This window comes from Dipteris shenzhenensis, chromosome 21 (genome assembly GCF_047967505.1).
Source record: "Dipteris shenzhenensis isolate YYH24624 ecotype China chromosome 21, Dip_SZ_1.0, whole genome shotgun sequence".
NCBI lineage: Eukaryota > Viridiplantae > Streptophyta > Polypodiopsida > Gleicheniales > Dipteridaceae > Dipteris > Dipteris shenzhenensis.
The window spans coordinates 2,781,152-2,793,899 of record NC_141616.1 but is presented as its reverse complement, the minus strand read 5'-3'; the positions used below and the strand labels follow the sequence as shown (position 1 = coordinate 2,793,899).

Below are 12,748 nucleotides of genomic sequence, written 5' to 3'. Positions count from 1 at the left end.
GGCTATTTGTTTGACAACCATGATATAGCACCTTGACCAAGGAAAAATGCATATCCTTGTGTGGATCTCCTGGTCTCATGATCTCCAACTCTCGAGAACTCAATACCAAGACAATAGCGCATAAGTCCAAGATCTTTCATGTCGAACTCTGCAAATAAGTCTTGTTTTCGCTTTCTGATGAAGCTATCCTTACTTCTGGTCACAATTAGATCATCTACGTACAAAAGTGCAATAGTGATGTCTTCCCCTTGAACTTTGTAGTAGAGAGTATGATTTGCATTGGATTTCATGTATCCCAAATCAACAAAATACTTGTCAATTCTATTGTACCAACTTCTGGGTGCTTGCTTTAAGCTGTAGAGACTTTTCTTAAGATGGCAAACCTAATTCTCTTTTCTTGATTCAACATAACCTGCTGGTTGTTGCATGTAGACTTCCTCATCTAGGTAACCATTGAGAATTGCATTCTTAACATCGAGCTGGTACATATTCCATCTGATGAGTGTCACTAGTGATATCATGAACCATATGGAATCCATCTTTGCTACTAGAGCATAAGTCTCATTATAGTCTTAATCATATTGTTGTGCAAATCCTTTTGCAACTAGTCTGGCTTTATATCTTTGAATACTTCCATTTGGATTGTACTTCACTTTGTATACCTGTTTGTTTGCTATGGCCTTCTCTCCTGGTGGAAGGTCACATAAGTGCCAAGTATTATTCTTATACAAAGCATCCATTTCTTCATTCATAGCATTTTGCCATTATGGCTTATCTACTGCATCTTTGAAGTACACTGGCTCTTCTGTAGCCATGATGGTAGTCATAAGAGCATAGTTGGTGGTTTCAACCTGAATTGCTTTGCCTTTCTGAGCATATGTCAATCTAGCTGGAGGTATGCTTTCCCTAGTAGACCATCAGAGTTGTTGTGGCTCTGATTTGAGTGTTACTAGCAATTCTTGCTCTTCTTCAGCAACCATTTCTGTACATGACTGTGAAATCAGTGCGTCTATCTCCTGTGTGTTTGAGGTTTTCCATTCTAATTCCTCATCAAAGATTACATCTCTAGAGATAATGACCTTGTGGTTGATGGGATCATACAACTTGTATGCTTTTCTTTCTTCACTATAGCCAACCACGATGCATTTACGTGACTTTGCATCCAATTTCCTGCGATGAGCATCATGTATGTGGGCATATGGTATGCAACCAAATGTGTGGAGATGCCCAATGTGTGGCTTGTGTCTAATGAATGCTTCATATGGTGTCATACCCTGAATAGGTTTGATAGGAAGTCGATTAAGCAAATAGTGTTCTACCCAATACTAATTCAGAAGATGCTTCTCACTAAGCATTTCTCTAGCAATTGTACCATTCTTCCTTTTAGCTCTTGCATTCAGCTAAGGAGTATCTACACAAGTGAATTGTCTTCGAATGTCGTGACTTCTGTAATAGTTCATGAATGCTGAAGACATGTATTCACCTCCTCTATCTAATCTCATGACTTTGATCTTTCTGCCTGTCTGGTTTTCTACCATGGCTTTGAATTTCTGAAATCTAGAAAAGACTTCAGATTTCTCTTTTACAAAGTAGACCCAACAATATCTGCTGTAGTCATCGATGAAAGTCAAGTAGTAAAGTGAACCATTGATGCTACAGGTCTGGGCATAACCCCATACATCTGTATGCATCAAATCAAGAATTCCTCTTGCTTGAGAGGTACTTCTGCCAAAGTTAGTTCACTTTTGTTTGCCAAACCAGCATGCTTCACAAACTTTTCCAAGAAACTGTAGCTTAGGAATCACACTTGCCATATTCTAATTCCTAAGATCTAGCAACGCCGTCAGAGATGACTCGAGAGTTGTGTTCCGTCACTTGACCTACTGACAAGAGGTTCTTGCTGAGCTTCAGAACGTAGAGTACATCTTTCACCAATCCTTTCATACCAATGACATTGTTCATAGGGATAATGCATGTCCCTTGAACTGAATTTGGTGTATTATCTGCTGTGTAGATGATATTCTTTTGACCTTCTAATGGTTTCATCTTTGTGAACCATTCCTGATGATTTTGTCATATAAGATGATGCACCGCTCTATTGATGTACCAAGAATCTTAATCTGCTTCGTCGACTTGATAGCTGAAATCCTCTTTTGTATTGAAATCAGTGACTGTATCAGTCTTCTGCATTTCCTCGTTTGATTATCATATTATATTGTTGTCGGCTTTGATTCATCAAAGTAATCTGTTTCTAACAATAGTCTTCTGAGCCATATAGCCTCACATGCACCTGTAGTGATTGCCCTATATTCTACTTTAGTCGAAGACAAAGAAACGGTTGGCTATTTGTTTGACAACCATGATATTGCAAGGAAAAAGGCATATCCTTGTGTGGATCTCCTGGTCTCATGATCTCTGGCATAGTCACTGTCATAGTATCCATGCAACCTTGGATGACTTCCTCTGTATTCTATCCCAAATTGTCTCTTACCTCTGATGTATCTCAAGACTCTTTGGCTACATTCCAGTGAGATTGTTTTGGATTTGCCATAAACTGTGCAAGTGAGCTTACTGCATAACAAATATCTGGCCATGTGATAGTCGTATATATAAGAGATCCGATGAGCTACCTGTAGTACCTATTATTTTGATTGTAGGCTTTTCTGAATCTTTAGTAAGTTTAAAACTCTGTTCCATGGGAGTGGCTGCAATCTTGCAATCTGCCATATGAAACTTCTTCAGGGGTTTGTCAACATACTTGAGCTGACTCATGAAGGTGCTGTCTGAATCTCTCCAAAACTCAATACCAAGACAATATGCATAAGTCCAAGATCTTTCATGTTGAATTCTATAGATAAGTCTTGTTTCAATTTCTTGATGAAGCTATCCTTGCTTCCGGTCACAATCAGATCATCTACGTATAAAATTCCAATAGTAATGTCTTCCCCTTGAACTTTGTAGTAGAGTATATGATCTGCATTGGATTTCATCTATCCCAGATCAACAAAATACTTGTCAATTCTATTATACCACTTCTGGGTGCTTGCTTTAAGCCGTAGAGACTTTTCTTAGGATGGCAAACTTGATTCTCTTTTCATGGTTCAACATAACCTGCTAGTTGTTGCATGTAGACTTCCTCGTCTCTAGGTAACCATTGAGAAATGCATTCTTGACATCGAGCTAGTACACATTCCATTTACTGAGTGTCGCTAATGATATTAAGAACCATATGGAATCCATCTTTGCTACTAGAGCATAAGTCTCATCATAGTCTTGACCATATTGCTGTGCAAATCGTTTTGCAACTAGTCTGGCTTTGTATCTTTAAATACTTCCATCTGGATTGTGCTTCACTTTGTATAGCCATTTCTTTGCTATGGCCTTCTTTCCTGGTGGACGGTCACATAATTGCCAAGTATTATTCTTATACAAAGCATCCATTTCTTCATTCATATAGCAGTTTGCCATTCTGGCTTGTCTACTGCATCTTCGAAGTACACTGGCTCTTCTGTAGCCATGATGGCAGTCATAAGAGCATAGTTGGTGGTTTCAACCTGAATTGCTTTGCCTTTCTGAGCATATGTCAATCTGGCTGGTGGTCTATTTTCTCTAGGAGACCGTCTGAATTGTTGTGGCTTTGCTTGGGGTGTTTCTGGCAATTCTTGCTCTTCTTCATCAATCTTTTCTGTAGATGACTGAGTAATCGGTGAGTCTATCTCCCATGTGTTTGCGATTTTCCATTCTGATTCCTCATCAAAGATTACATCTCTGGAGATAATGACCTTTCGGTTGATGGGGTCATACAGCTTGTATGCTTTGCTTCTTCTCACTATAACCAACCATGATGCATTTGCGTGACTTTGCATCCAATTTCCTGAGATGATCATCATGTATATGGACAAATGCTATGCAACCAAATATGCAGAGATGCCCAATGTTTAGCTTATGTCTACTGAATGCTTCATAAGGTGTCATACCCTGAATCGGTTCGGTAGGAAGCTGATTAAGTAAATAGTTTGTAGTGGCTATTGCTTTTGACCAATACTGATTCGGAAGATGCTTCTCACTAAGCATTGCTCTAGCACTGTTTGCTAAAGTACCATTCTTCCTTTCAGATCTTGCATTCTGCTAAGGAGTATGTGCACAACTGAATTGTCTTCGAATGCCATGACTTCTACAAACGTTCATGAATGTTGAAGACATGTATTCACCTCCTCTATCTGATCTCATGACTTTGATCTTTATGCCTGTCTAGTTTTCTACCGTGGCTTTGAATTCTTGAAATCTGGAAAACACTTCAAATTTCTCTTTCAGAAAGTAGCATGAAGGGTTGGCTGAGAGTTGCATCTCAAGGTAGAGCTCGTTGGCGCTGAGTCTCGAGAGGCTCGTTTGTTGCAATAGCTATAGATTCCGCCTTAGTTGATGAATTGCGAGCCTTTGTTGTTGTAGGCTCTAAAGGTCTCTCTCTTCCTCAAGGAAACTCTCTCTTGATACAAAAATCTCTCTCGATTGTCTCAAAAAAGAGACTTCACGATCCCTTTCGCTCTGAGAACTAGCTCTTTCTCTCAATGCAAACCTTTCTCTCTCACTCAAAGCACAAATGAAGATGAACACTCTCTCTCACCATAGATCTCTCAACTCAGAATCTTTCGATGGACAGAATTCCTTTTGCAATGGAAGAATCTCTCCCTAATGGAACGACAGAAATTTCTTTCAAGAACAATGAATCAAATGCCAGGAGATTAACAAAAATCTCTCAAACTCTCATGGACGGAACTCTCTCACCAATGGACGAAATTTTCTCTATCACTCAATGGAAGTGAAAGAACACTCGATCTCTCAATCAATCACACTCACAAGAAGGATGGCGCCTCAACGGAAGGCAGAACCATGCTCTGATACCATGGCAAAATATGAAGAGGGGAGAGGAGGAGAGTGGAGATGAGGAGAGAGGGCACAACTAGAGAGCAGACCACAAATGAACACTAGATTTAGTTGAAAATGTAGAATATATACAAACCCATTTAGGGTTAGGGTTAGGATTAGGGCATCTAACCCTTTCCTTTATAGCACTCTATTGGGTAAGTGCTATGCACATATGATCAGATGATGTTGAGGGTGATCTCTCAACAATTAACACCCATGTCAGCAAGGTGGGCAATGGCCATGAGATCCCTCTTGAGATTGGGAACATAGAGGACGCCTAAAGGCTGCAAGATGTCTCCACTGGGAAGATGAAATTCGATATCACCAACCCCTTGATATGATGCTTAGAATTATTACCCATTTGTACGGTGCACAAGGAATTGCATGGCTTGGATTGAACAAACCAATCGTGATGAAAAGTTATGTGCTAGTTGGCATCGGAATCAAGGATAAGGCTATCAATCAAATGTACATCACATGCATTATAGTAGGCTGGAGAAACATGAACATGATGCATAGGAACTTTCTTAGACGAAAATCAAAAGAAGAAAATGACCCCAACTTGAGCTCCTTGAGTTGCTTCTCCAAATCGGCCAACTTCCTATGACACTCAAATTCAAAGTGGCCTTCTATTTGGTAGTATCACCTTGTGGATGGTTTAGGAGTCACTTGGGTCATAACTGCGTGATCATTTCCAGGGACTGGCAATTTGGAGGTCATATACGACACAAGGGTGTGATCACTAGCAGAACCCTTTATTCCCATATCAATGTGCATCACTTCTTCCTCATACAATGCATCTGCAGCTTGCTCCCACGTTAGATTCTTATTGGTCATCAATGCACTCCGAAAGCTATGCCAAGAATTGGGCAAATATTGATATAGCTTGAGGTTTTGATGTTCAATTGGGACCTTGTATGCACCACTAGCGCACAGTAGTTGATTGAAGAGCTCCTTCATGGAACGAATATGAGTTTGGAGATCTTTGCCATCAAGATAATGGAGATTTTCAAGTTTGTGGAATATGTGAAGTACCTTTACCTCAGAACACTTCTTGTACTTCTAGATAAGCCATTCCTAGAGAATCGTACTATTAATGTTCGAGAATGATTTCTTTCTTGAGACTAAGACCAATGGCTGTCAGGACTTTGTCTTCTTTAACTTGCGAGGCTTTGTCCTCATTAGTATCGGGCTTTTTGTCAGTCTCCTGGCAATACCATAGTATCCTTTGCCTTTAAAATGAAGCATCATGAACTTTGTCTCCCCCAATTGCCCACATAGTGGCTTTGAAGTTGGTGCATATGCCTTTGGGTGCAATATGACATGATTTTCTCGGTTGGAATCTGTGCAACATTTTGCTGAATGTTGGCTCATATACCACATTCAAAGCCCGTTCCATCAAAGGCAGACACCAAATTATTTCAAAAGCAAAGGGGATGTGTGTGGCTTTTGATACCAATTTTGAAAACACGAGTAGCATGACCTATCTATGACAGGTTACAGAACCACTCCAGTGGGTCTCAAGGTGAGATTTTAAAATGTCTTTGATTTCAAACACAATATTCCAAGTTTAAGACCCCCTCCATCGTAGGCACCGCTTGGCTTAGCTCTAGGCTCAGTTTACACGACAAATTAGCTAGATGATTGGCCATGTGATGTTGATCGAGGGGCAAAGCAATTGCACAACCTCCCCCCCACACACACACATGCTCCTCTCTCTCTCTCTCTCTCTTGCACAACCTCCCCCCCACACACACATGCACTCCTCTCTCTCTCTCTTTTCCTTTGCGTACCTTCTTCATGCATGCATGAGGGGTTTCGCTGACGCAACTACCTTGATGGCTTAAGACAACACAATTAGAGCACATAGGGATTCCTATATTTAATTGAAACAAAAAATCACCTATTCTGATGTGAAGATTATCTAAAAGAAAATCTGTCCAAGAGGTACTCACGAACTTTGTGTACAAATGTCATGATGTTTATTATTTAGCCACAAAAAGCTAAAACATAAAGTTGTTTTCTTAACTACACTTTGAATTTATCTTTATCAAATCTAAACTTTAACACTTCAACCATCAACTTTTTAGCTTGCCTAGGTACGTCTAAGTGAAGGCAAAGTTCTGAGAAACTTAACTCCATAGCTGGAATTTACTGATTTGTGGAGCTTTTTGAGGAACATGTGCCTTTATAGTTCATGGACACTAGGCTTTGATGCAATAACTTCGCAATTTAGAGACATCTCTAAAAGTAGTCTGACAAGCAGCTGCAAAAAATCTTGGCTTTTTTGGAATTTTGTGACATTTCCATGCAGCACAAAGAAAGGGGATACTTGGATTGCAAGCATAGGCAACCTCACACATGGTGAATTTAGGAACGTCCACCAAGTGACAACATTCAAACCTCTCTTGCACCTAAATCACAAATGTTGGGTCATGGCTCCCTCTCCAAAGACAGTACATGAAAACATCTGTATAAGGCTTCTTACAAAATCAGTGAAATTCATACCATTGACCATGTATTTATGATGTAAAGTAGGGATTCCAGGAAATCAATAATGTCCCGACAGATCTGAGGTGAGTAAAATAATCTTACAGAATACCTAAGGGAAAAAATTTCAAAATAATATATTCCAATTCCTTCATTTTTCATAGCTTCAGCTCTGTTTCTTTCTAGAACTACAATCCGAGCACCGAAAATGCACTCTTAAGGACATACAGGTGCAATTTATGACTAAAATCATTGAACCATCTAGAGCGTCATCCCAGGTACAGATGGGACACCAGGCTTGGCCTTTCTCTTAGGCTTCTCAACCACAATGGCTTGAGTTGTTAGAACCATGCCTGCAACAGAGGCTGCATTTTGCAATGCACACCTGGCGACCTTGGCGGGGTCAATAACTCCAGCTTCTAGTAAGTTTTCATACGTGTCAGTCATGGCATTGTATCCAATTTCCCACTCACTCAAAAGCAGTTTCTCAACTACAACAGCACCTTCCACCCCTGCATTGCTGGCAATCAAGGCTGCTGGTGCTGATAGGGCCTGAAAAAGCGCACACAATATTCAGACACAATCATACCAACCACAAAATGCTATTTGAACCTTGCATTTCTTCCATGACAGCAGGTGTTGGGGGCAGGCCAGAGCCTTGAAATATCTATAGCAAACAAAATATATCTGAGCTGAGTAAGGACCTTTTGCACTATATCAGCCCCCAATTTTTCCTCCGCATCTGCAATTGTTTCTTTTATAGCAGGGATTGCAGCTGACAGATGAACATACGCAGCCCCACCTCCTGGTACAATGCCTTCTTCAATGGCAGCAAAAGTGGCATTCTTGGCATCTTCAATCCTTAGCTTTTTATCTTCTAGCTCTGTCTCAGTGGCTGCCCCTACCTGTTAGAAACACCACATAAGCCTGGAGCCAGGACGACACATTGGCAAAACAAATTTGAGTGATTCATTGTATCCATAAAGCACACCTTGATAACAGCTACTCCTCCAGAAAGTTTTGCAACTCGTTCAGATAACTTTTCTTGATCATATACAGAGTCGGTCTCTGCAAGCTCTTTCTTGATTTGTGCAATACGAGCTTGAATCTCATCTTTTGTTGCAGCATCTGCAATGATGGTTGTATTATTTTTGGTGATCGTCACCTTCCGTGCCGTACCCAGCTGCTCAATAGTGGCATTCTCAACTTTCAAACCAAGGTCACTGGCTAAAAACTCAGCACCTGCACACAAAATGTAGGAGTGTGTATAGGTTGCTGCATGTAACTCATAAATCATAGCAACATTTGAGTCAAAACAATACGATTTCAGACTAATCCAGAGAGATTATTCAGCTGTGTAAGATACCAGTGACAATGGCAATATCTTGTAGCAATGCCTTTCGCCTCTCCCCAAATCCAGGAGCTTTGATAGCAGCTGCATTCAATATACCACGCAATTTATTTACTACTAGAGTTGCAAGAGCTTCCCCTGAGACATCCTCAGCAATTATGACCAGCGGCGCATTCAGTTGTGTGGTTTTCTCCAGGACAGGTAATATGTCCTTGATTGTGGACAATTTCTGGTCTGTCACTAGAATTCTGGCATTATCATACTCCACAGTCAATTTCTCTTGGTTTGTGACAAACTGGGGGGAGATGTAGCCCCTGTCAATCTGCAATAAAATGCAAAAGCGTCAGGACATGACAAATGACAGCATTAGCTCTCCTAAATCATTAATACTTTTCCCGTCCATTACACAAAACTCCTATACGGTTCAAGAATCTTCCCCAGCTAGCTTATTTACCTCCATGCCCTCCTCAACATCCACTGATGTTTCAAAAGATGATGACTCCTCGATTGAGAGGACACCATCTGGTCCGACTTTGTCAATAGCATCCGCAATCATTGTACCAATTGCATCGTCATTTCCGGCAGAGATTGATGCCACAGCTGCAGAGAAAAAACATGATTGAGCATCAATTAAAATGTAAAGATATTCAACCTTGGTTCATGATTTTCAGCTGAAAGACTGGACCAACTGCAACCTTTTATATCATCGCGACCCTTCACAGGGCGAGATTTTTTCTTCAGTTCCTCCACCAGAGCAATGACTGTTTTATCAATTCCCTTCTTTACAGCTACAGGATTTGCACCAGAAGTCACGTTAAGAAGCCCCAACTTGATGAGTTCCCTAGCCAGAACAGAGGCAGTTGTAGTACCATCTCCTGCTGAATCATTAGTCTTGCTGGCAACCTGTTGGAAAGGTCAAGTATCACCACATGGTGGTCACTCATAGGCACATTTGCGGTATACAAAGCAGCCACTGCAAAGAGTGGAAATGTTGTAGTCCTACCACACTTAACGGCCAACCAAAAACAACCCACTGCCTAAAAAAGGGTTACCTCTCGAATGAGAGCAGCACCAGCATTCTCCATAGGATCAGCTAGCTCAATAGCCCGGGCAATAGTCACTCCGTCGTTTATGACCTTAGGCGCCCCAAACTCATCCAGAACCACATTGCGACCTAGTAAACCAGACGAACACAAGTCAATATAGATCAAACCATTACCTGAAAAGAAGCATCTGGCAAAGAAAGCGAGCAACAGAGTAGACATGAAATGCAACGCTTAAAACCACAAAATAGAGGCAATCTGTTCTAAACTGAAGAATCGATCAAGTACGACACCAACGACTATGTAAGTCACAGATAGGCTATGCACCCTGGTCTTTGACCTAGCTCTGAGGCTCAACAGGCTATCGAATAAAGTCCTAAATTTTACGAGTTCCTCCATCTCACACAACACGAGTGAAAGATTGAGTAAACACTATGCCATTTCAGACCAGTATGACTCGCCCACTAATTTAACAGACAAAGGCAATAGATTCGATTCAATATTACAAGAATGGCTTCTTACCAAGCCTCAAGAGGAAAAAAAGCCTCTCTTTTCTTAAATGTATAAGCACAAACGCTAACCCCGCAGGGTATAACCCATCGTCGTAGAGGAAATCGCCGGCCATTGCTCAGGAACAAACACTGCAGAGAAAGTATACCTCGGGGTCCCAAAGTCACACCCACAGCATCGGCAAGTTTGTCAATCCCAGCTTGCAACGCCGCACGAGACTTCTGGTCGAACGAAATATCCTTAGCGTTGGCCCTCACGAAGAGTCGAGAAGAGCGCCGAGTTCTGGTGCACAAGGTGGGTAAACCACCTCGCAATTGATTGTTGCTATGCCAACAACCTTGGAGTCTTCTGGGTCCCTGGCAAAACAAAAGATGGAAATGAAAGTGAGAAAGGAGAGGTGAGAAGGAAGGAAAAAGAAGAGAAAGAGAGGAAGAGGAAGGCCTACTGGGGATGAAGAAGGGGTGGAGAGGGAGGCAAGGGCACCATGAGCTTGGGCGGCCATGGCTATGGCTGCACGCACTGATACACAGAGAAAAAAGAGCAGGAAGAAAGCAAGAAAAACAGTGTTTGACTTGCTTGTAGAAATGAACCCCTCTCTTTCTCTTATAACAAGGTTTATCTCCTCGAAGCCTCCACACAAAAATCCTAGCCCTACCACCCGTTCCCCCCACGTGCTTTGAGAGCCTCTCCCCCCCGTTGCACGTGCGGACTCTCCCGTTTCGCTTCACGCTCAAGGCTCGTCCAGTGGCTCAACTCGAGTTCCAACCATTTGTGTTGGACTGCTGCCTTCTCCCTCTTTTGCTTGCCTCATTCATCGATCTGCCTCTACTTCACACTAGGCGTGTGGCTTCCCGTCCTCATTCAAAGCTAGAGCCAGGTGCCCAAATGGATGTCACTCCCCCCTTCGTGGAAACAGGCCCTCACATGTGCTCTCCCACTTAATGAGGAAGAAAGAGCATTTGGCATTTGTGGCAATTTCCTAAGGGCCAAGGAGATGTGTGATGCCACATGAGATCATGCTAATCCTTAATGAATTCCATGAAGGCATTGCAAGAGGACACTGAAGCGACAGCAAGAAAAGTTCTCCTTGCAAAAGCTATTGGTGGCCAACACTTTGGGCAGACACCTATGAATATGTAAAAAGCTGTAATGTATGCCAACGGACTACTAAACCACAACACAAGGACTTCAACCCCCTAACAACAGTCGTTGTACAAAAACCATTTGAAAAATGGGGGGTTAGTTTTGTGGGTCTCATCCATCCAACGGCAAAAGGAACACAAGCACACTGCATTATTGTGGCCCACTAATTACTTTACCAAATGGACTGAAGCTAAAACAATCAGAAAGACAGATGCCGAGAGCACAGCAAGGTTCTTATATGAGAATGTGATCACTCGATTCGAATGCCCCATTGAAATTGTGTCAGATAGAGGCACGCATTTTGTCAATGATATTATCCAAGAACTCGTGTTTGGCTTTATGGTAATCCATAGAAAAAACACACCCTACTATCCCGAAGGGAATGGACAAGCCGAATCCACCAACAAAATATTATGCATTATCCTCACCAAGGTAGTAGAGCCACAATGTTCTAATTGGGCAGAGAAACTAAATGAAGCCTTATGGGCATACCGAACCACACTCAAGGTCAATACAGGAAATACACCTTTTCAATTGGTGTATGGCCTTGAAGCTATGGTCCCACTAGAATTTGTAATACCAAGCCTATGCATAGCAGTACAGGAACACATGGGAGATCATGCATCCCTGAAAGAAAGACTCTATCAATTCGAGAAGCATACAGAGACTAGATTAGTCACCTACCATGCCATGACAATAGAAAAACGCAGAAGAAAGGCATAGTTTGATAGAAACCTTAAAGCCAAAGACTCAAAGAAGGTGACCTGACCTTACTATACAATGCCAAAGTCCACAAGGGAAAACTCAAGTATCTAGGTCAAGGATCTTATCGAGTAAGAAAAATGAATCCCATTAGAGCTGTGCTGCTAGAAACATTAGAGTGAGTCCAATTTAACACATCGGGAAAACTCAAGTATCTAGGTCAAGGACCTTATCGAGTAAGAAAAATGAATCCCATTGGAGCTATGCTACTAGAAACATTGGATGGAGTCCAATTCAACACAACCATAAATGGGAGCCGACTAAAGTTCTACTACATCAACACGCAAGCCATCCCGACAATAATGAAGATTTGGGAACCCCAAGTCTTCCTTAGTTATTATTGGATTGTATCACAAGCACTCACTTGCATATGTACATCTTTGCACATATAGGTAGCATCAATCGATTTCAACCTAGGGCTCAGAAGTGATGCCCGAGTCCTAGCTACCCTATGAAATCGCAACAAAAACAAAAAAAGCATATAGTTAGTCCCTACCTAGTTATTAGGTCACGTGCACTCATG

At 41.6% G+C, this 12,748-nt stretch overlaps 1 protein-coding gene across 1 annotated transcript; it reads right to left on the bottom strand.

The window, feature by feature from the left end:
* Positions 1 to 7,422: 7,422 nt before the first annotated feature.
* LOC147888366 (ruBisCO large subunit-binding protein subunit alpha) lies at positions 7,423 to 10,924 on the bottom strand. Its single transcript, XM_087392234.1, has 9 exons — positions 10,766 to 10,924; positions 10,469 to 10,676; positions 9,820 to 9,941; positions 9,463 to 9,670; positions 9,222 to 9,367; positions 8,783 to 9,089; positions 8,408 to 8,658; positions 8,121 to 8,321; positions 7,423 to 7,968 (listed from the first exon to the last, which is right to left on the bottom strand). The coding sequence occupies exons 1-9, from the start codon at positions 10,820 to 10,822 to the stop codon at positions 7,678 to 7,680; spliced, it is 1,791 nt and encodes a 596-aa protein (XP_087248360.1). The 5' UTR covers positions 10,823 to 10,924; the 3' UTR covers positions 7,423 to 7,677.
* Between the last annotated feature and the right edge of the window lie 1,824 nt (positions 10,925 to 12,748).

What these genes read in the sequence shown, in the direction of transcription:
- LOC147888366 (XM_087392234.1), bottom strand. Translation starts at nt 10,822, where the DNA reads ATGGCCGCCCAAGCTCATGGTGCCCTTGCCTCCCTCTCCACCCCTTCT. An exon ending in TGTGACTTTGGGACCCCGAG is followed by an intron (nt 9,942 to 10,468) that starts GTATACTTTCTC and finishes CTGGTTTACTAG; the next exon opens with GTCGCAATGTGGTTCTGGAT. An exon ending in GGGCTGATATAGTGCAAAAG is followed by an intron (nt 7,969 to 8,120) that starts GTCCTTACTCAG and finishes GCGCTTTTTCAG; the next exon opens with GCCCTATCAGCACCAGCAGC.